Raw genomic sequence first — 24630 nt, forward strand, 5'->3', positions numbered from 1 at the left:
GCCACAACAATGAGAAGCCTGCGCACCGCAACGAAGAGTAGCCCCCTGCTCACCGCAACTAGAGAAAGCCCGCATGCAGCAATGAAGACCCAATGCGGCCAAAAATAAAAACAAATATAGATAAATAAATTTATATAAAAACAAAAAAGACAAAAAAACCCCAAAAAACACAGATCGCTAGGCCCCAGTGCCAGAAATTTTGTTTGATTCAGAATGTTGGAGGCGGGGCCTGAGAGTTTGCCTTCATAACAAGTTCCCAAGTGCTGCTTCTGCTTCTCCTTTATTTATTATTATTATTTTAAAATTTTTATTTCATTGTATCTTTTATTTTATTATTTATTCATTTATTTAATTTTAGCTGTGTTGGGTCTTTGTTGTTGTGTGCAGGCTTTCTCTAGTTGCGGCGAGCGGGGTCTGCTCTTTGTTGCGGTGGGTGGGCTTCTCATTGCGGTGGTTTCTCTTGTTGCGGAGCACGGGCTCTAGGTGCACGGGTTTCAGTAGTTGTGGCACACAGGCTCTAGAGCGCAGGCTCAGTAGTTGTGGTGCACAGGCTTAGTTGCTCCGTGGCATGTGGGATCTTCCCGGGCCAGGGCTCGACCCTGTGTCCCCTGCATTGGCAGGCGGATTCTTAACCACTGCGCCACCAGGGAAGCCCTGCTCCTCCTTTAGGGACTACACTTTCAGGATCATTGATCCAGAGGCTTGGTTACCTTGAGGTATGTTCTTCCAGGCATTGAGCGTCTGGTGGACTCCACAGTCATCTTAGATCCATTAGTACCGAGAATGGTGCTACTCAGTCTTTTTTTTTTTTTTTTGAAAATTACGTTTTGTTAGTAGATAATGATTTGTAAGGCCTTTTAAGACATGTTGGTGCTTCTGATTTGAGTTTGAGTAAGACAAGCAGAGCGGTTTCATTTTCATATGTGAATTTACCTAGGGTATATGTTAAGTGGTCTATAAGTAGATTTGGTGTGAAGTTCTGTGATAAAAGTGACTTTTCTCAACTCCTGTGGCGAATATTCTTGAAGAATAAAGACTGCAGACTTATTTTTGAAGGATGACAACTCTAATTGGGGTCGTGTTTTACTTTGAAAATGTAAGCAAAATTTTTGATTTGCCTGTTTATTTTTTGGCAAGGAGTGTATTGTTCTCTAGAGGATTTCATAGGTTAAAAATTAATTCAAATCCTAGCTATGTTCTAGAGGTTAAAAAAATTTTTTTCATTTTGTTATTTGGTATGAACTTATAGGCAACATAACAGCAAATAAGAACATTTATAATACTTTTTGAGGGTGTCTGTCTTAAAACCATTAGGGAATTCTTCAGTGTGAAAGTGGAGCTCTGGTCTTCACTGAAAGCCCCATTCTTTTGGTAATGGGGGCCCACATGTGTTTACTACCTACTGAATATATCAAAAAACTCTACTTGGGTGGTGATAGGTTTTTATACTTCAGAAGGCTTATCTGTGCTTGCTAGTGGTTACTCTGAAGTTCAAAGTCAAGCAAATGCATGATTTTAGTTATTAATCTTTTTCATGTTCTTTGCCTTGTTGTTACTGGCATGTATAAACCATTTTAAATTTTAGTAAAGGTTTTCTTATTATTTATTAAAAAATGGTATGTAAGTAATATTGTTTGCAAAAAAATTAGACAGTAGTTAATAGCAAATAAAATTAAAGACTTCCATAATCTTACCATCTAGAAATAATCACTTTCACTATTTTAGCACACACCTTTCTCATGGGTAGCAGTATACAGTGTCACTTAATATAATTTACATTCTCAAAAATGTTAGTATTAGACTTAACTGGGTTAGAGGTAGAACCTTTTGTCTACCTAAGAGGATCAAGTGAACATTCTTCAGGAGTAAAAGACATAATGCAGAGCTGGCAACTAGAAAAGCTGGATGAGGGTGACAAAAGTATCTGAAGTACTAATAGAATGAGAAATTATGGGACCAAGATACAGGAGATAAGGAAAGCCCAGGGAGAGGAACTTGAGTTTGAAGGCATATGCCAGTTTCACAGGAGGTGGCTGAGAAGCTTAGCTGAAATTCTGACAGACTTGTAGGGTTGGGGAGGATATATCTTGGAAGTATGTATGCATAATAAATTCATAATAAATATGCAAATTTCATCAGAGAACTAGAAGTTAGGAAAAAGGAAATTCTAGAATTGAAACATATAACTGAATTTAATAATTCAATGGATGGTTTTAACAGCGGATTAGATGCAACTGAAGAAATCAAAGAATTAATGAGCTGGAAATGAGGTTAGAAGAAAATAAATAGATGGAAGCACAGAGGGAAGAGTTTGGAATGTACTGAAAGAGATTAAGAAATAGACAGGAAATGCTGAAAAGATTCCACATGTGTATACATACATATATACCATATGTGTAATTGGAATTCCTGAAGAAGAGGAGAGAATGAAGCAAAAGCTATGTTTGTAGTGATAATAGCTGAGAATTTTGCAAAATACGCTAAAGAAATAAAGCCACAGATTGAAGAAACACTAAGGATCCTGGGCAGAATAAATATACAGACATACTAAACATTACAGTAAAAGCTTTAAAACTGAAGACAAAGTGAAATCTTAAGTAACCAGAGGAGAAAATAAAGAAGGAATAAAACTGATGACTAGCTTCTCAGTAGAAGCAGTGGAAGTTGATAGACAAAGGAGTAGTCTTCTTAAAGTGTTAATAGGAAATGACTGCCAGTCTTGAATTCTGAACCTACTGAAAATACCATTGAACTACAATAAACACATTTTCAGACAAATGGAGAGTTTCTTAGTGATGGAACATCACTAAAGGGAATTCGAAATAGTATCTATTAGGCAGAGAAGGAATGTGATCCCAGGCTTGGAATAAGAAAGAATGAAGAATTAAAAAAAAAATGTGTGTGAGCAAATGGAAATAAACATTGACTTCATGCAACAAATGTAATGTCTTAGGGTTTTAAATTATGTATAGAATTAAACTAACAGTAATAATAGCTTGTATATAGGGAGGAGGTAACTTTAGTATTTGTTAGATCTTTGCATTTCATAATCTCTAAAATAATTAAAAGACTAGCAAGAGAATATATAACTACTAAGCTTAATAGAGGGGGAAATATGGAATAATAAAAAAGCAAGAAAGGAAAGAAAAAGGTGTAGGAAAAGTACTGAGATGATACTAGGATATCATTAAATGGCATTGTAATCATAGATTACTTCTAAATGCATTAAACGGTCCAGATAAGAGAGAAAGATTTCAGACATAATTGAAAAACAAACCTCACCTTCAATATAAGGGTATAGGGAGTCTGGATGTAAAAAAAAGTAAAGGATGGAAACAATTATCCAAAAATTAACCATAAGAAGGCTGGTATAATATACTAATATTAGATAAAAAGGCATTAAGGCAAATACCAATTTTAGAGATAAAGAGGGACAATTTATAATGATTAAATATTTCATTAGGCAGGAAGAAGAGTTCTGAATTTGTATGTGTTCAGTAACACAGCCTCAAAATACATTAAGCAAAAATAGAACATATGGGGAAAAATAGACCTCCATAATATTAATGGGCAATAAGCACATCTCTGGCTCTCTCAGTAGTTGGAAGAACAATCTGTGTCATTAAGAATATAGATTTGAACAATGTAAATAATAAGCTTGATCTGTATGATACATTAGAACACTGCATATTATATTCGCATCATTTCTTTTCAGTCTTAAGTGGATTATTATATAAATATTGTCCACATTCCAACCCTTAAACTAAGTTCTCAATAAATTTGAAAATACTGAAAATAATCTTAAGTATATTCTCCAGTAGTGCTATTAAGCTGGAAATTAAGTAGCAGCCAGAATTAATAGAATAATCCTCACTTTTATAAATTAAGCAATACACTTTTATGTAACCCATGCATCAAAGATGAAATCACAATAAAAATTTGAGAATATTTTGAACTGATTAATAATGAAAATATTATAATTATAACTTGTGGGATATAGAGTTTGGTAGCCAGCCACCAAGATGGTGCCCAGTGATTCTTGCCTCCTCATGCTGTTACCCATTGGTAGTCTCCTTGTTGAATAGGGTTGACCTGTGTAACCTATAGGATACTGGGAAAGTGATGTAGGGTGACTTCCATTGCTTGATTGTGAAAGGTTATAAGACAGTGGGAGTCACTGTCTTATTCTCTTGACGTGAATGGAAACATCTGTCTTATTCTCTTGACTCACTTGTCTTGAGGGATGCCTGCTGTGTCATGTCGACAGGACACTCAGACAGCCCTGGTCTTCATGGTGAATAATTGGAGTCTCTTACCTTAGCCGTGTGAGTTGGCCTTTCTGGAAGCATGTCCTCCATCCTCATTTAAGCCTGGGCTGACATCTTGACTTCAACCTCAGAACCACCCTGCTAAGCTGTTTTGAATTCTTGACCCTTAGAGACTGTGAAATAATGAATATTTACTGTTGTTTCCAGTAGCTAAGTTTTGGGATACTTTGTTATACAACAGTACATAATTAATACCCAGCTGAAGCAGTGCTGAAAGGGAAGTTTATAGCCCTCAATGCATATATTAAAGAAAAGGCTGAAATTCAGTGATTAGATGTATTTCTCAGAAAGTTAGAAAAAGAACAGGAAACAATTAAGGATGGAAAAAATAAGCATAACAGTAAAGAGTATCAACAAAGCCAGAAGTTCTTTGAATGAAATACTAAAAATGGTGTAAGACTGAGATTAATCTAGGATCAAAATAGAAATATCATAAATATTATCGTATTTGAAAAAGGGAATCACTATAGAACCTTCAGACACTAAAAAGTATATTTTAAAAGTTTTATATGGAAAATTTGAAAATGAAATATTCTAAGACTGGCACAGAAAGAAATAAAATCTGAATAGACCTGTAACTATAAAATGCATTGAATCTGTAGTTAAAATTCTTTCTCTACCTGATAGTATTTCTGTCAGAAATGTTTAACCTGAATCACATGAGGAAGCAGTCAGACAAATGCAAATTAACAGTTTATGAAAGCAATCTATATCCTCCAAAAGCTTAGTTTCAAAAAGACAAAAGGTGGGAGAACTGTTTTATAAGGGAAGTAAAAACTGTGACAGATATAAATATGTGATTTGGATCCTGTCTTTAAGAGAGGAAAAAAAAAAAGAAAACCTATAATGGACATCTGAGAAATTGGGGGAAATTTCAATATTAATTGTATATTAAATGTCTTGAGTCTTACAAATGTATTATGTAGGAGAATATCATTGTTCTTAGGAGATACATGCTGAGGATTTTAGGGTTGAAGTGTCATGATGTCTGCAACTTAGATTCAGATGGTTCAAGTCCATCCAGTAGCCAGGGGCAAGTGTGGCAAAATATTAACGATTGGTGAATCTTGGTGACTGGTATGTGAGTGTTCATTGTACTATTCTTGCAGATTTTATGCAGATTTGAAGGATTGCAAAGCGACATTTGGGGAAAATGAACAAACACTATACTATCACTGCAACTGTTCAACATTAGCAAGTACTACTAAGCAAGAAAAAACAAAAATGTATAAATATTGGAAAGAAAGAGAAAAAAATTCTCATTTTCTTTTTTTTGGCCGTGCCGTGTGGCATGTGGGATCTTAATTCCCTGACCAGGGATCTGACCCCTGCCCCCTGCAGTGAAAGCATGGAGTCCTAACCCCTGGACTGCCAGGGAAGTCCCCCAAATTCTCATTTTTCAAACAGTTTGATTACCTACTTGAAAAAGCCAAGAGAATCAATGGAAAATGACAGATTTCAGTTTAATCTTACCGTAGTTGTGGGACTAGATAGTGATAATGGCTGCAGAGTATTGTGAATGTACCAAATGCCACTTAATTATACATTTTAAAATGGTTAAAGTGGTGAATTTACCGTTGTGTGAATTTTACCCCCTCCTCCACTCCCCCATGCTAATAGCTCTGTCTAGAATGCACATGTGAGCAGACAGGAAAGATTTGCATTTTAGCAGTTAGTAGGACAGCTTACTATCTTTAAATAATGCATTCTTCAATAGCAAAATAGAGGATCAACATACATTAAAGACTGCTTATTTTGTCATTGAATAAGTTGTAAAAGTAGAAGTTATTATGCTCTCAGGCACATGTTATATACTAGACAGTTACTCAGAATGTGTGATTTCAGGAAAACTGTTTTGACTTTGGAAGTAGACATGTGAGATTGCAGTACAGAATCGCAAAGCCAAAAGGGACTTTGAGAAATTGCAGTTCTTACTGTTTTCTTTATTTAGAGATGCATGTTACAGTCATCGATGAGTAGCTTTGAGGTTGGTTAATAAAACATGGCTATATGTCAGCGATACTGCATTTGAGGAAATGTTGTTACTTAGAAACAGTAAAAGGAAGGCTTCAAAAGTTAAAAATGCCTGTTAGGTACTAAAAAAAAATCTTAAAACGCAAACTTAAGAGGATTTACCTGGTGAATTCTATAAAACCTATTAGAACTGCTGAGAGCTTAGTAAAACAGATAGATATAGGACCCATGTCCTAAAACCAAAACTTTCTTATAAACCATCAATAATCAGTTTGCAAATATAATGAAAAAAGTACATAATTCATAATAGCAACAAAAGCTTCACATAGGAGTAAACTTACCAGGAGACGGGGAAAGGTCTTAAAAATAATGGCAGAACCTTGGGTGGTGGGGAGGGAATAGTCTAAATAAGTGAAAATGTCTACCATGCTCCTGAATCAGGAGATTCAATGTTGTAAAGCTGTCACATCTCCAAATCATGGTGTAAAGTCAGTGTATTTACATTTGAAATCCCAGTTGCTTTGTTTTAATGGAACTTGGCATGTTATCAAGTTCATTTAGAAAGAGAAAGATAAGCACAAATAGCCAACCACCCACCCAATCCCTCAAAAAACCCAAAAAACTCTCAACTTTTTGCAATACTAGATATTTAAAAATGCTTTAAAAGATGTTATAGAGAAAACAGTATAGTGTCAACCCAGGGCTAGACAAAGACATCAGTGAGACAAAATAGAGAGCAACAAACGTCTTGTGTATCTGTCATATTAAGTCACCTGTGTTCTAACTAACTAATTAAAATTCTTTACTCTGTGTTTGCAAGGTTACAAATTTTACCTTGTTTTAATTAACAAGAATTATCCAATTGTTAATATAATTTTAGCTATTACTTTTAATGGGATATTCTCTAAAACTCATTGTTGGTCCATATTCTGAAACATCTACTTAGATGTAAATAATCACTTAAAAAACCCTTCATTTCATATATTCGAAGAGAAGGAGCTTAGAAGAAGCTTCACTGAAGAAGTCATAGGTTCAAATCCTGTCTCTCTTACAGAGTGTATATAACCTTGGGAAAAAGCATGAAACAGAGATAATAAACTATATCTCTCTGGCATGTTGTAATGATAAGTAAGTATGTAACTCATACGGAAAAACAAAACCAACCCATTTCTTCCCAACACTTCCTTTTCTCTTAATGGCAATACTGGTCTTCCTTTTGCTTAAGCTCCTTTATCTTGAATGTCTCATGAGTCAGCAAGTTGTGTTGCTTCTTTCATGAAGGTAGGGGGCACTGCCATCCAGTTAAGGTTCTTGGATCAATTGGATTGATTCTTGGTTCTTTATCTTATCTGTTCCTTTTCAATCAATATTATATACTGCTGTCAGACAGATCTTTGGGTTGCCTTCAGTGTTTTACTTGAGAACTACAGTTAACCTCTTAACTTGGTGTTATTGGGTCCAGATTTTCTATCCATTTAACCCATTTCCATACCAAAATGAACACTTAGTCTTATAGATCTTTCTGTTAACTATCACATATCACATTCCCTCTCACTTTTGTATTTTTGTTCATCTTATTCCTTTGCCTAGTGCGTTTTTCTTGTTTTCCTTATATTTTTCTGTCTTTTAAGCTGCCTTAAAAGCTGCCTTTGGTCCAGGATGTCTCTGGACCAAATTGATCTTGCTTTCTCTAGCTTGTTTGTGTAGCACAAATGTTAGCCCTGTTCTGAAGTTACGATATAATTTTTGTGTTTTCTTAAAATACTTTTATGGTTTTGTTATTTAAATATTTAAAATGTTGATCACTTGGAATTTATCCTGCTTTACAGTCTGAAGAATGGATCCATTTTTTCCCAGATTGTTGCACAGTTGTCCCTTTACCATTTATGCATTTACGATCCATTGTTTCCTCAACTGATTGAGATGGCTCCTTTGTCTTAAGTCTTGTGTATTAGGGTCCAGTTTGGACTTCACATTTTTCCATTGGTCATTCTGTCATTGTGTACCTACTGTGCCCCATAGTTTTAATTAATTGGCTTTGTGGTCGGTTTCACATTGATAGGACTAGATCTTTACTTTCTCTTTGTAAAAGTTTTTCTGGCTGTTCTTGTTAGTTTTGAAAATAATCATTTATTGAGATCACATTACATTTACAAATTAGAGATAGACTTCATTTTTTACAGATTATGAGTTTTCACTGCAATAATATTACCTATGTTTTGGATTTCTTGTGTTTTACTTAAAGTGTTAGTTGAAGTTAACTTTGAAAAACTGTTTAACTTCAGTAGCAGCTCAGGAAGCTGAATTGTAAATGTTATTCCTTTTTAGTTTAGTCCAATGGCCAAAGGCTCTCAAAGATACATGGTCTCTACTGGTGCTGATGGGACAGTTTGTTTTTGGCAGTGGGATTTAGAATCCCTGAAATTCAGGTAAGTGACTTTAATTGTGTAATAAGTTTTCTTTTTTAATGTTGTTACAGTTTAGTGAAATGAAATCTGATTATAAAGAGAAATTGTGTATTGTGGTTCCCTTTTTACTTTTGAATTTAATTTTTGTTATATACAGCATATGTGCCATATTGACTACTGTTTACACTGTACGATTTAGATAGTTGGATATGTAAAAGGAGCATAGCCATGCTGTCTTAGTGGGCACATTTTTTTGAAAAAGAAAAAGTGATAGTATATATGTGAACATTTTGAAAAATGTTAGAAAAGTATAATTACATAGGCAGAAATTTAGGAAGGATCATTTAAGAATCAGACCTGGATCATAGCCCTGCACTGCCTAGTGTGTTACCTGCTAGCCACATGTCTCTGTTGAGCACTTCGGGTGTGGCTAGTGCAATTGAGAAATCGAATTATTAATTTAAATTTAACTGATACGATTCAGTTATTACAAAACTTTTAAACGTATTTCAAACAACTTGAATATGTGAATTTAGTTTTTCATCTATAAGTTTTATGAAATCTGAGTACAGATCAAGTATTTTTGATGAAAACTGTTCAAATTGAGATGTATTATTAGTGTCTAGTGTGATCTGGAAGATTTAAAAGATTTAATATGAAAGAACCTAAAGTTCTCAATAAAATTTTATTAACATTGATGTGATATTTTGCATATATTGGTGTAAATGAAGTAAAACTAATTTTATCTTTTTACTTATAATGTGGCTACTAAAAAACCCTAGTTTTATCTTTATACTTACGATGTGGCTACTAAAAATTTAAAGTTACATGTGTGGCTCGCATGCCCTTTCTGTTGGCCCATGCTATCACCCGGTGGTTCTACATCCTACTCTGCGGCCTCAATAATGGATTCTCTCACACTGTCTGAGCTTTAGTCACCTAAGTTACAGAACGGGGGTTAGTAGCCTTGCTCTTTCTGTATACTATGTTCTGTATAAGTTTGGGGATTGGACAGTTCTCTGAAATCCATCCAGCTATAACAGCATATGTGGAAATATTTGGTATACTGTGAGGTACTAGAAATAAGATTATAACATTTAAATATGCTAGATTAAAACCAATATTTTAAACCATGTTAATGTGCTAAACTAATGTATTTTAAAACATCTTCTTTTCAAGTCCACGTCCCCTGAAGTTCACTGAAAAGCCTAGACCAGGCGTTCAAATGCTTTGTTCTTCTTTTAGTGTTGGTAAGATAACTTTAGTGTTTTTTTCTTAGTTTTATTTTAGCATTTTGAATGACCACATTATGAGAGAGAGCTGGCAGAAAGGAGGCTTAAAGTGTCCATATGAGCGATTCTTGTGCCATGTGCCCTGTGTGTATGATAAACCAAGAATGTGGTTCTTTTAACTGAACTGCATGTTTTTGGTAGTTTAAATTTGTTTTCCACACATCTTGTGAAATTATTCTCCATTTTCTTGTACAGTGGACTTGTGTGAAACCTTTCATTTTGGGAGAGGTCAAAGATCTTTCCCCATAGAAGTCTGAAAATTTGAACAAGTGAACTTTATATTCCAAAGCTAGGTTTAGGTGTGTAAAGCTGTTCGGAAAGCAGAGCCCCTTTTCATGCATTTTCAGAGCCGCAGCATCTTAAAGTCATTGTCACAACTAATACAACAGAAGGAGATAGTGAACATTTCCAGTCTGAATTAACTTTTAAAAATTAAGCCTCATTTGATGTGTGCTTCCTGCCCTCCCCCCCACCCCAGCACCACCAAACAATTCTCCGACACTAGTTAGGTGTCCTATAATTCAACTCAATTCTGACACTACCTACCTAGAGAATAGTGTGAGATCCCACAGGTTAAGGTCTCAGTCCTACAAGATGCCCCACCTACCCCCAGCCTCAGACCAGGTTGTCACCTGTGCTTCTGACTGATGGGCTATATAGAGCAGAGATTCCCACAACTTCCTCCTTGGTTTTGATTAATTTGCTAGAGCAGCTGACAAAACTCAAACATTTTACTCACTAGATTTTCGGTTTATTATAAAAGGATATAATTCAGGAATAGCCAGATGGAAGAGATGCATAGGATAAAGTATGTGGGAAGGGGCACTCTCTGGGTGTGCCATTCTTCTCTGATCTCCACTTGTCCATCAACCTGGAATCTCTCTGAACCTTGCCCTTTTTTTTTTGCGGTACGCGGGCCTCTCACTGTTGTGGCCTCTCCCGTCGCAGAGCACAGGCTCCGGACGCGCAGGCTCAGCGGCCATGGCTCACGGGCCCATCCGCTCCGCGGCATGTGGGATCTTCCCAGACCAGGGCACGAACCCGTGTCCCCTGCATCGGCAGGCGGACTCTCAACCACTGCGCCACCAGAGAAGCCCTGAACCTTGCCCTTTTGAGTTTTTTATGGAGGCTTCATTACATAGGCACAGTTGGTTAAATCATTGATCATCACTGTTGATTCAGCTCTCTCCCAGCTCTCTTATCACATGGTTGGTTCCCCTAGCAGTTAGCTCCCATCCATAGATGCTTTCCAAAAGTCACCTCATTAACATAAACTCTGGTGTGTTTGAAATGGGTTTGATGAAAATCAAGACACCAGTATCACTTCACTTAGGAAATTCTAAGGGTTTTAGGAGTTCTGCCAGAAAAAGGGATGAAGACCAAATATATATTTCTTCCTAAAAGTCACAGCATTACACTGCATTAATTTTAAAAGTTCTTTATTTAATGAGTTAGAAAACAGATTTATTGAGATAAATTTAGTTTTGGCATAGAGAGCTTGCTTAATTTAATATAGAAATTTGGTTAAGATATTTGTTACAAACTGGATTTTTTAAACCTTAAAATTTTTATTTCAGGTGGTATGTTTTTAGCCACAGGTAGTACTGATCATGTAATCAGAATGTATTTTTTGGGTTTTGAAGCACCTGAAAAAATCGCAGAACTTGAAAGTCACACTGTAAGTATTCACGTTTTAAAATTCTGTAGATTGTTAATATTCCTGTTGGTACATAGCCTCATATTGCTAAGGGAAATTGTTACTGATTTTAATTTTAACTTAAATTTAGGGGGAATTGGATTTAAAGGTGAAGCATGATATTGACAAACTCAGCACCTTATGGTGCCAAATACTTTGCAGTGGTTATTTCAGCTTTAAGTCCAAACTCTTGATTATGATAATTAATCTGGGTGATTAGGTTTGAATTGGGTCTATTTATCTAAACCAAGCTCATGAAATTAGAATGCTGTTTTATCAATGTGTACTAAGATAGATAACTCTCAGTATTCTGGAGTGCTGGTTAGCGGTCAGGTCATCTTTTCTCCTATAGGAAGTTCTGTGAAGTTATTTGATTAAAAAAATCACTTTAAAAGAAATTATTATTATTATTTTTTGCACATAATCATCGAAGTGAATATGCCTTGTTTTCAGCTATTTAAACCTTTTATTTTGATCACTTTCTACACATATCAATTTTTATACAGATGTAATTAATTGCAAATACTGCTTTAATTTTAGAAGTAGGCTTCTTTTTACCACATGTGTCTGTCTTTGAGACAAGAGCTGTATCTTAAGTCTTATTAGGTTCGTAGTTAGATTCTTTGCACTTAAACGTACAATATATGTTTGAATGGCAGGGTTAAGCAGCGTAAGTGCATATCTCTAGCTTTAAACCAAATATGCTTCTGGCTCTAAAACTGAGTGGGTTTTCTTTGTGTACAGACTATGTAGATGATTACTTTTGTGTTTGGTTTTTTCCCCTCTTTAGGATAAAGTTGATAGTATCCAATTTTGTAACAATGGTGATCGGTAAGTAAGTGTGTGTGTGTGTTTGTTTTTTAAATTTTTTTATTTAATTTTTTTTTTATACAGCAGGTTCTTATTAGCCATCCATTTTATACACATCAGTGTATACATGTCAATCCCAGTCTCCCAATTCATCCCACCCCACCCCCACCCCCCACCATGTTTGTATTTGTGAGTGTGTTTTTAGGTAAATATACTATGCTTCCTATTAGTATAACTAATATATCACTTTGTAGGTATATATCATATTGCAGGTACTTGTTAGTAAATGTAATAATTGAAGGAAAAGTGTCTGGGGCAGGGAGGAAACAATTAAATGTAAGTTTTTAGAATTGTAGTTTCTGTAGCCTCCTATGACCAAAAGTAGTTTTTCTTTATCTCACTGCTGGCTAAATGTTTGATTTATAGGAAAATTAGGTGTAAGGATAAAGAAATTTGTTATATTTGAGTAGTTAAAAGAAAATCTTTTCTAATCAATCACTGTGATATAGTGCAACAGAATTATCACTTAAATTATATCCTTTATGGTCCCCAGTGTCTTTTCAGGTACCTTTCCTAAACTGTGATTTTTTAACACTTAACTTTATTAAATGATTGATTTATTCTTACACATGGCTAGCATGAATTAATTTGAGTTTAGAGTTAAAATGCTTATAATGGTGCTTTTGGTCTTACTGTTTCTTCCATACATTTTTTTTGTGTGTGTGTGGTACACGGGCCTCTCGCTGTTGTGGTCTCTCCCGTTGCGGAGCACAGGCTCCGGATGCACAGGCTCAGCGGCCATGGCTCACAGACCTAGCCGCTCCACAGCATGTGGGATCTTCCCGGACCGGGGCACGAACCCGTGTCCCCTGCATCAGCAGGCGGACTCTCAACCACTGCGCCACCAGGGGAGCCCATCTTCCATACATCTTTAATTGTCCTTCTCCCCCCTACCCCCCCTCCAAATACTTATTGTACATTGTCTTTTCAAAACTCAATCTATTCGAGAAGCTAGTGATTGAGTTTGAAATGTGCTTTACTTAATAGGGCTAGGCAAGTCATAGCAAACCAGATTTTCTCTGTTTAGATACACTCTAAATTCCGTGTCTTTTGGAATAAACACCTATAGATTTACCTGCAGTCAAGATAGCTACAATAAAAATTTTTTCACTTGAAATATTAACTGTAGCCCTTGGTAACACGTATGTGAGTAGAAGATCTTCTTTTCTTTTAAGGTTTTTAAGTGGTAGCAGAGATGGAACAGCACGGATTTGGAGATTTGAGCAGTTAGAATGGAGAAGCATCTTACTGGATATGGCTACAAGAATCTCAGGGTAAGTTGAGATGGTTTGTTTCTAAGTAGGTGCATCCTAAGTACTTGGTCTCTCCCTCTCTCTCTCTCTCTCTCTCTCTCTCTCTCTCTCTCTCTCTCTCTCTCTCTCTCTCTCTCGTTGGTTGATCGCTTTGTTCAGGGCACTGGAGCCACCTCCTATTAGAAGAGCTACGATCTAAGTGAATGGCTCCCTCCTGCACATCTGACAGATAAATACTTAAACCTCGTATATTCTTTTTTTTTTTAAGAATTAATTAATTTTTGGCTGCGTTGGGTCTTCGTTGCTGCGCGCGGGCTTTCTCTAGTTGCGGCTAGCGGGGGCTACTCTGTTGCGTTGCGCGGGCTTCTCATTGCAGTGGCTTCTCTTGTTATGGAGCACAGGCTCTAGGCACATGGGCTTCAGTAGTTGTGGCTCGCAGGCTCTAGAGCACAGGCTCAGTAGTTGTGGTGCATGGGCTTAGTTGCTCCGCGGCATGTGGGATCTTCCTGGACCGGGGCTCAAACTCGTGTCCCCTGTGTTGGCAGGCGGATTCTTAACCACTGTGCCACCAGGGAAATCCCCGCCTACTATTTCAAAAAATACGTAAAAATAACTCAAGTATATCAAATGTGAAAATTTTCAGAAAATTCTACTTTTTGAAGGTAGGATTTTTGGAATTTTTAAGAAGTCACTTACAGCTACGTCTGGCGAAAAAAGCAAACAAACACACTTTAGGTTTAAAAAAATTGGGCTCCAGTGGGAGTGAAAATTTTTCTTTTTGTATGTTGAAATTTTGGTTTGTAAAATGGCATTGAAGGCAAGTTTGTCTAACTGTCCCCCTCCCTCAACCTCCAAAGTCTCAAAAACGTATCTTTAGCATCTTTGAGATAAGTTTAGTACTTTGCAAGATAAATATTACAAATTTCAAATACGTTGCTTTTTTGGTTTGTATATTTTGGGAGGCAGTACAGGTGGTGGAAAGAATATGTGTTTTGGAGTCAGACCTTTGCTCAAATACCATTTACACTGTTTATAGCTATATAATTTTGACAACATCATTTAATATTTATTAATCTGTTTCATCATCTGGGAAGTGAGACTACCTGCCTTTAAGTATTGTTGGCAATTTTAAATCATATGAAAATTTCCAGCACTGCTTGGTCTAGAGTAGGCATATCGATGTTCTTAGGAGTTTTTCTGAGAAATGTTACACATTTTAGATCTTCATGTCTGCTTTATTTTTAGTAATAGTAGGAGAAATTAACCCATTCTCTGCTGTGGCTCAAACAGTTGTATTGGATTTCAAAATAAATTTGATATTAATATTTTTGTGGAATGATCTGTGGTAGAGAATGGAAAGAATACATATTAGAAATCTGATAATCCTTGTTCACAAACAAATCTTTACAGTTATTTAAAAATGTTACATCTGGATGTTTAGAAGCATCTTAGTGTGAAAGTGAATAATAATGAAAGAATGGCAGTGAAGAACATTTGAAATGGTATTCGCCCATGGATAATTATTTTATTAGGCAAAATAGGAATACCATTGTAAAAACTTGAATAAAAATTTTTAAATGAGACTGAGAACTATTTATTTTTCTTGTTGTCACCCTCTCTTCATGGAGAGAACTTTTCTTGTATTTTCCCTCATGGTGGAAATATTCTTTTCTCATTTAAAGTTTTACTTATTTCAAATCTTGAAAGGCAGTGTTTTCTGTGTGTAAAAATTGATGGATATATTTGTTTTAGTGTTCTAATCTTGGCTAATCAACTTGATGAAATGCAACATGTCTGTTAGTAAATTCAAATGAAGTGTGGAGGGTCTTAGCCTGTATTCCATTTTGTCATTTATTTATTTTATTTATTTGGCTGCGTTGGGTCTTAGTTGTGGCATGTGGGATCTTCATTGCGGCGTGCAGGCTTCTCTCTAGTGGTGGCGCACGGGCTCAGTAGTTGTGGCACATGGCCCAGTTGCCCTGTGGCATGTGGGATCCTGGTTCCCTGACGAGGGCTCAAACCCGTGTCCCCTGCATTGGAAGGTAGATTCTTAACCACTACGCCACCAGGGAAGTCCCCTTTTGTCTTTTATGTTACACTTCCTCTGACCAATCTAGTTAGATTTATTCTCTCATTTGTGTTCCATGGTGCTTACATAGATAGGTGTTACATAGCACTCATTCCATATTCTTGTAGCCGTTTTCTTTAAAATACATGTTTATTATATGCTTAATCATTTCTTAGAATGTGCTCTATGATTTCAGAAGCAGCTAGGTCCCCCCAGTCCCCCCAACCCCATACTACTGACTGCTGTATTTTATACAGAAGCTTTGCATATTGCTTTCATAAAGGCAGCAAAACACTGCAGACGTGTATCCAAGACCATTCTTGGAAAGGACCTGTAGGAACAGTTTATAGGGAAGTAGAAAGAGATGAATGCAGCTCATTTACAGTTCAACAAATTGAGAGTCTGTGTCAGGCACTTTACTAGACATTGGGGTCATGAAGATGAATTACCTTCTTTCTGTCTTTCTGAAGTTTTTTGTCATCTATAGAGAGTGAAGCAGTTGAAAGTATTACTTAATAGGGCTTGGGGTCAGGAGAAGGGAATAATTAGAAAAGAGGTAAAGAGAAAAAGCTTTGCTTTTATGAGCAGCGGCGGTATTCTGAAATCTGCCTGTATTCAGTCTCCGAACTGTTTGTAAATCATCCCTTACCCCTCGGGATTTTGCCCTTATCTGTTTATAGATAATCTTTTGCGGGTCAGATGTGATGAACTCTCTATCGAGTTGGTAAGGTATGGACATGAGCTGGATTACTTCAATTATTTTTGTATTGATGAGGGATTGTGTACATTGTACAGCCTCCTACACATATAGCATTGCACATTTTGTATTTTTTTTCTTAGAGATTTATCTTTAGAAGAGGAAAGGTTTATGAAACCCAAAGTAACAATGATAGCTTGGAATCAGAATGATAGCATTGTTGTCACAGCTGTGAATGATCATGTCCTCAAAGTGTGGAATTCTTATACTGGACAACTGCTTCATAACTTATTGGTAGGTAGTTTTTATAACATATAACAAATTAAAAATTTTTGAACTATAATTTTATTTTTAATGAACATGTTTCATTTATATTATCAAATGAATAGAAATTTGTATATATACTAATGTATAAATTACTGTCATTAATACATATTTAAAAATTCTTATACACTGTGACAGTATGGGCTTTTAATTTTAAACTTGTAACTTGCAAACCCTCCTTAACTGTATGACTTTGTTGAATAAAGGGACATGCTGATGAAGTATTTGTTTTGGAGACACATCCCTTTGATTCCAGAATTATGTTATCTGCAGGACATGATGGCAGCATATTTATATGGGATATTACAAAAGGCACCAAGATGAAACATTATTTTAATATGGTAAGTGGAGTGAGAGGTATCTTCATGCATGTTTGCATTTGTTTCAAGTATTTGGATAATGAAGTGTAGCCAGAAACCGATCTGCATATTTTGGCAGTTTATATTTCTAGAAATCAGGGTACTACCTAGTCTGATAAATATCTGATAGCCGTATATACATACATACATACAAACAAATGTGAAATTAATCTGTGTAACTAATTCACATGAGGGAAAGATTTTCAAAATTTATTTATTTAGCTTTGTGTGTGTGAATTTGTCCCTCTCTGTGTTTAAATTGGCAAAATTATGGTAATTCACACAACTTTTTCACTATTTAAATTTATTAAAACATTTGATAATAAGGACTTCCTGGCCATCCAGTGGTTAAGGCGCAGCACTTCCAATGCAGGGGAACTAAGATCCCACATGGCACGTGGTGCAGCCAAAAAAAAAATTTGATAATAAAAAATAATACTCAGAGTCATCTAGGGAATCGAACATCATTGTTTGTTTTTCAGTGTTTCTGCTTTTTGCACATGAATATTTGAAAACCAGATTACGATCTTATTGCATGTTTTTAGAATTTCTTATACATAACTACAATACAGTTACCAAAATAGGCAAATTTAACATTGATAAAGTAGCATTATCTAATCCAGGTTTACATTCAAATTTTGTCAGTTGTCCTAATAATGCCTTTATTGTTATATTTTACCCCTTGGACCAGGATCTGATTCAGGATCATGTATTGTATTAAGTAGTTATGTATCCCTAGTTTTGTAAGATCAATAATTCTGCCTTTTTTTTTTCCTATATCTTGCCCTTTTACAGGCAAATAATGTTACAGGATATCTCTGTTTTGTCTGATATTTCTTCATGATACAATACTGTTTCACATTTTTTTGATGTAATAAAACATAAATGATAGTGTGCCGTCCATGCATTATATTAGACGGCACATGATATTTACATTTTCCACTGTTATATGGTGGTGGTAATTATTAATATTTGGTTAAGGTGGCATCTGCCAAGTTTCCCCACTGATTTTTAAAATAGTTGTTTTTTTCTTTGTAAATTTTAAACTGATTTTTTCAGAGACTATGTAAATGTCTGGTTCCTTATGAAACTTTCACAAATATCAGTATCCATCGAAGGCTTTCTAATGGCATCGTTCTTTACATATTTAGTAGTTGGCATTGTTGCACATAGTTTTGTAATCCTTTCTCATTTTATGTAAAGAATGTTTTTCAAACCCTTAAATATTCTTTAAGAATTTGCAAATGTATTTTTGATGGTAAATTCAGCCTATCTTAGAAGTATGTTACCTATATGTTTAATTTACTGTTGTTGAGTATTTAAGTGGTTTCTAAAATATGCACAGTAACAATACTTTGAATGTTTTTATACTTGGCTGTTTAGGTAGATCCCTAATTATTTCCTTGGGATAAATTCTGAGGGAAGTGTGTAAAAGGGCTTGTACATTGTTAAGACTTTTGATTTATATATATATATATATATATATCATATATATATGATAGGTTTTATAAAATTACTCTTCAGTTTATATTGAGATCCAATTCAAACTATAATTTATTTTTGAGGCAATATAGTAGCATCCTATAGGTGAATGATTCTTAGATATTTGATTGAAGATCATCTTAGTTCATGTGTTCCATGTTTTTGTTGGGCTTTTTTGACCTTAAAATTTTAATTTCAATGTGCTTACACTGGACAGTTTCTTCAAGAAACAGTTTAAAATACAGTTTTTTATTTATTAACATGAAGTGCACTAAAACAACTCAAATAGCCTGACCCAAGTACATCATTGGGCATCTCTGAAACTTGCATCTCTGTTCAAATTACTGGAAAAAGAACTAAGCCTTCTTCAGTTTTTCTATGGCCTTAAAATTCATAGGTACATCCATCTTTTAATTAGCCTTTAAAACTCAATAGGAACATTACATACTAAATTTAATCTATTAAAACAGAAAACTACATTAATTCAGGCTTTAAACAGAATATAAGCTAAAATAACCTCTAAGCCAAAGAGTAATCTGAAAAAAGTCTCAAATGGGCAACGATGATCTTATTTCCAGTCAGACACCAAAAATTGGCCTTGTATACTGAATTCTTGTTACCTTTACTGCTCAGCTGAGAGTCTCCTAATTCTTTAATGCTAGACAAATTACGTAGGGTTGTAAACTACTAACAAAAACAGTATTTCATTAAGTAAATAGTTAACATAATGTGACACTGAAGTGTTCTCCAGGCACAGTTGAAGGTCGGATTTTGTCAGGAATCATTGTGTAGGACTCTTCAGACTGCAGGTAAAAACCGGAGTCTGTCTTGCTCTGCCTAGGTAGGTTTGCCCACTTGGGAAAACTTCCTTCTCAGCAGGTACCCTGAGCAAAGCTTTTGGTGCAGTAAGTTCCACATGTATGATAGGAGAGTAGCTGCCACCATCTTTGCTTTACCAGCCAAGGGCTCTCCCCTCCCCACCCTCCTCTGCTTTACTTGGACTGAAGGTCTCAGGCCAGAGATGTGAAGTGGTGCCAGGGTGCAGGTTGGGCTGTGGTGGAGGTGGCTCTTCAAAGGACCCTGGGGGTGAATCTGTGTAATAGGAGGAAAAATATTTACACGTTTTTTTCCTTTTTATGTTATGAGAGAATGCAAATTTGTATACATGGATTATCTTATTCAGCAAGTCCCTAAATATCCTCCCCCCCACCCCATTTTGTTAATTGGCACTCAGTCATGTGTGGTATAGCAGTAGTGAATTATTGCTTTTTGAGCGGGTATTTAGGTATGTATGTGAGTTTGTTTTGGCAGTTAGTTGGGTGGATGAATCCTTTTTCCAACGCTGATTTAACTTGTCCTCAAGTTTAATTATTGGAAAGTTATAGGCTGAGACAACAGATAAGCGTAGCTCTACACTATTGAGTTAATGAAACAACTCATTTAACTATAAATTGATAATACTAAACTACTATAATTTACAGTTAAAAAAACAAGAATAAAACAGAAAACAGTTTAAAAGTTATCTATTTAAGGCAACATTCATGATGCACTTAGAGTATCCTTTCTGAAATTTGTGGCAGTTTGAAATAAGGTAGTTGCAGGTGCAGGCATTTACATATGCACCCTTGAGACTTTGCAGCATTACAAATTTTGCATTTCCACTTAGTCATCTAAGTGGAAAGCTTAAACTCCGTAAAAGTATTGATTTTAGTTCATGAATTCCAAACTTTATTAATCTTTAATCATTTCCCTTGTAGGTTTTTTTTTTTTTTTTTTTTTTTTTTGCGGTACGCGGGCCTCTCACTGTTGTGGCCTGTCCCGTTGCGGAGCACAGGCTCCGGACGCGCAGGCTCAGCGGTCATTGCTCACGGGCCCAGCCGCTCCGCGGCATGTGGGATCTTCCCGGACCGGGGCACGAACCCGTGTCCCCTGCATAGGCAGGCGGACTCTCAACCACTGCGCCACCAGGGAAGCCCCTCCCTTGTAGGTTATTAATCAAAAGATTTTTGTTATATATTGAAAGAAAAGTTTGTGAAATTGTCATTCACATGTAAGAAGTAAAGAAAGCCTTCATTTTGGATTGGTTTATGATCCTTCATTTGATCAATTTGAGAACTAATTCTTAGAAGATCTTTTGAGATTTTTTTCTAGGCTAGTGGTATCTAAAATGAATTTTATTTTCTGAAAATATTAACATGTGCTTAACGAAAACTTTGTTTAAAAATTTGTTTTTTCAGAAGTTGATATAGCAAAAGCTCTTACAAAGAAATGGTCATACATTTTTCCCTCTGTGTTTCCTAGATTGAAGGACAAGGACATGGAGCTGTATTTGACTGTAAGTTTTCACAGGATGGACAGCATTTTGCCTGTACAGATTCTCACGGTCACCTTCTGATATTTGGTTTTGGATGCAGCAAGCCATATGAAAAGGTCATTTCATATACTTTCTTACAGCATGTAAAATAGTTATAAAGGATGTTTTGAAAATAGGTTAGATGTATTGATTTAATTTTTTTGTCTTTTCAAATAAAGTTAACTGGTTAATAATTTATTTTCTTTAACATGTGTAAACCTCAAAATATCAATTTGTAAACTTGCCTTTTCTAGATTCCCGATCAGATGTTCTTCCATACTGACTATCGGCCACTGATTAGGGATTCTAATAATTATGTCTTAGATGAGCAGACTCAGCAGGCTCCTCATCTTATGCCTCCACCATTCTTGGTAGATGTAGATGGAAATCCTCATCCAACTAAGTATCAGAGATTAGTACCAGGCCGAGAAAATTCTGCAGATGAACATTTGGTTCCACAGCTAGGTTACGTGGCAACAAGTAAGTTCTAAGTCTTTTTTGTTTTGTTTAATTTTTAATTTGAAAAATGTAAGTAATAATACAAAGAACTTCTGTACTTTCAGATTCACCAGTCCTTAATATTTTGTTTTATTATTGTATCGCTAGATACATATTATTGTTTTGAACCATTTGACACTTAAGTTCTGGCCCTCATGTCCATTTACCCCTAAATACTTCAGTATGTATTTTCTAAGAACAAAGATATTTTCTTATGTAATCATAAACTGTTATCAAAATTAGGACATTTAACAATTATATAATACTGTTAATCAAATCTGTAGTCTGTAATCAAATATTATTGTTCTAATAATGCCTGTTATAGCTTTTTTTTCCTCCCTTGATGTAGATTTTAATTTGGGACTGCACATTAAATTCAGTTGTCATTGATTAAGTTCAGGTTATGCATTTTGGAAAGAAGACAACATAAATGGTGTTGTAGCCTTCCTGGAGTATCATGTAAGGATGCTTACGATTGTGTTTTGTGCACTTATTGGTGACGCTGACTTTGAACACTTGGTATCCGCCAAGGTTTTCCACTATGAATTTTTTTTTTCTCTTTGTAATTATTAAGTAGCTTGTGGTTTAAATAACCTGTTCTATTTCAAACTTTTAGGATCCATTGATAATATTTGCCTGAATCAGTTGTTACTCTGAACGTTGCAAAACGGTTTTCTAACTCTGTTATCATTGCATCTGCATTTTATCATTAGCTGGCCATCTACTACTCTCCCATTTATTTATTTATTTTGTTTATTAAGTTTTAGTATGGACTTCCCGGTTGTTATATAGTGGGTTACAATCCAGTACTATCATTGTTTAGTTGCTCATATTATCCTTGGATTTGGCTGGGAGAGTCCATTCAAGCTGAGTTTTGTGTATTTTCCCAAGTCCCCATCATTCCTTGAGCACTTCATTACTTTCTGGCAAAAGATGTTCCAGTCCCATCTTGTACTTTGCCTGTCCTAGCCAAGTACAGAGTTTTTTGTTTTGTTTGCTTTTGTATTTGTTCATGGCAGTGTAATGTTTTTCCCTAATATTATTAAATGCAATTAATTTTTTATTTATTTTTATTTTTGAAAATTTTTTGCGGTATGCGGGCCTCTCACTGTTGTGGCCTCTCCCGTTGCGGACACGCAGGCTCAGCGGCCATGACTCACGGGCCTAGCTGCTCCGCGGCATGTGGGATCTTCCCGGACTCGGGCACGAACCCGTGTCCCCTGCATCAGCAGGCGGACTCTCAACCACTGTGCCACCAGGGAAGCCCTAATATTATTAAATGAAGAAAAAAGATGCTTCTATTTTGTTTGGATGAGGATTAATTTACTGAAACTAAATCACCTTAAGGTTAAAGATTAATGTAAATCACTATATGTTTACTATTTCAAATTTTTTTTATTAGTTTGATTGAAGTGTGCTTTATATACAACAAAATTCACCACTTTTAAGTGTACAATTCATATGAGTTGAGAAATGTTAAACAGTCATGTAAACCACCACCACAATCAAGATACAGAACATTTCCATTGCCCCCCAAAGTTCTCTTGGGCCTGTTTGGAATTAGTCCTCTCCCTTCTCCTGGCCCCTTGTAATGACTGTTTTATTTTGTCACTTTGATTTTTCCTTTTTAAGGAATTTTGTATACATGAAATCATACAATATGTAGTCTTTTGTGTCTGGCTTCTTTAACTTAACGTGGTTCTTTTGAGATTCATTCCTGTTGCAGGTATCAGTTGTTTTTTTCCTGTTTATTGATAGTGCAGCATTGTATGGATATACCATCATTTATCTATTCACTAGTAGCTGAAAACCATTTGTCTTTTTTCCATTTTGTAGCTGTTTTAAGGAGTGCTGAAATATCCAACTATCCTGTGGATTTGTCTTATTTTTTCCTTCAGTTCTCTCAATTTTCTCTGTATGTATTTTAAAATTCTGGTATTATATACCTACACATTTCAGATTGTGCTCCTGGTGAATTCTTTGTTTTACAATTTTATTTATTTTTGGCTGCGTTGGGTCCTCGCTGTTCGTGGGCTTCCTCTAGTTGTGGTGCGCAGGCTTCTCATTGCGGTGGCTTCTCTTGTTGCAAAGCATGGGCTCTAGGTGCGCGGGCTTCAGTAGTTGTGGCACACGGGCTTCAGTAGTTGTGGCACGTGGGCTTCAGTAGTTGTGGCTCGCGGGCTCTAGAGCACAGGCTCAGTAGTTGTGGCCCGCGGGCTAGCTGCTCTGCGGTATGTGGGATCTTCGCGGACCAGGGCTCGAACCCATGTCCCCTGCATTGGCAGGTGGATTCCCAACTACTGTGCCCCCAGGGAAGCCCTGAATTAATTCTTTCATCATTATGAAATGTCCCTTTTTATCCTCAGGAGTATTTCTTGTTTTGAAGACTATTAACTTTGTTTCGTACTAAAGTAAATAATCCAACTTTTTAAAATTAGTGTTATCATGTTGTATCTTTTCAATTCTTCTAACCAGTATGTCTTTATATTAAAACAGATTTCTTGCAGGCGGCAGTCTAGTCTGACAACCTGTCCTTTAATTGGACTGTGTAGACCATTTACATTTAATATAATTATTAGTGTAGTCAGGCTTAAAGCTCTACATAATGCTACTTGTTTTGTCTATCCTTTCTGTTCTTTGTGCCGTTTCTCCTTTTTTCCCAAACTTTATTGAAGTTGCTTATTTTTTAGTGTTTTATCATTATTGCCACTAATGTTTTATTAGCAATACCTGTTAGTCTTACTTATTTTTAATGGTTGTTCTAGGGCCTAAATTGTCACTGTGTAGTTTGCAGACCCATGGTTTTATCCATGACCTTTTATGGGGTCTTCGAGGTTATGACTATCTTCATAATAATATGGAACTATTATTTACCTTTGACATTTGCACTGATGAAACAGAAGCAGTGGTGGGTGAAACATTTGGTACCTGAGCACAAATCGAGGCCGTGGCACCAAACTACTAGCAGTCATTGTATTCTCCACTGATTTGAACACACATTTTAAAATATTCTGAGTGTTAACATTGG

The 24630-nt window shown here is 35.8% G+C and overlaps 1 protein-coding gene across 1 annotated transcript in view; it reads left to right on the forward strand.

The window, feature by feature from the left end:
• The window catches only part of BRWD1 (bromodomain and WD repeat domain containing 1), a 118285-nt gene that overhangs the window by 30456 nt on the left and 63199 nt on the right, over window positions 1-24630 (forward strand). Inside the window, exons 9-17 of the mRNA XM_029215531.1 lie at window positions 8631-8731; window positions 9890-9960; window positions 11580-11680; window positions 12489-12529; window positions 13744-13842; window positions 16730-16880; window positions 17117-17251; window positions 21053-21181; window positions 21359-21584. Of these exons, the coding sequence (XP_029071364.1) occupies window positions 8631-8731; window positions 9890-9960; window positions 11580-11680; window positions 12489-12529; window positions 13744-13842; window positions 16730-16880; window positions 17117-17251; window positions 21053-21181; window positions 21359-21584 (1054 nt within the window). The remainder of the gene's footprint in view (window positions 1-8630; window positions 8732-9889; window positions 9961-11579; window positions 11681-12488; window positions 12530-13743; window positions 13843-16729; window positions 16881-17116; window positions 17252-21052; window positions 21182-21358; window positions 21585-24630) is intronic.

The sequence above is a fragment of the Monodon monoceros genome, unplaced genomic scaffold, assembly GCF_005190385.1.
Source record: "Monodon monoceros isolate NGI ecotype Baffin Bay Population unplaced genomic scaffold, NGI_Narwhal_1 Super_Scaffold_11, whole genome shotgun sequence".
NCBI lineage: Eukaryota > Metazoa > Chordata > Mammalia > Artiodactyla > Monodontidae > Monodon > Monodon monoceros.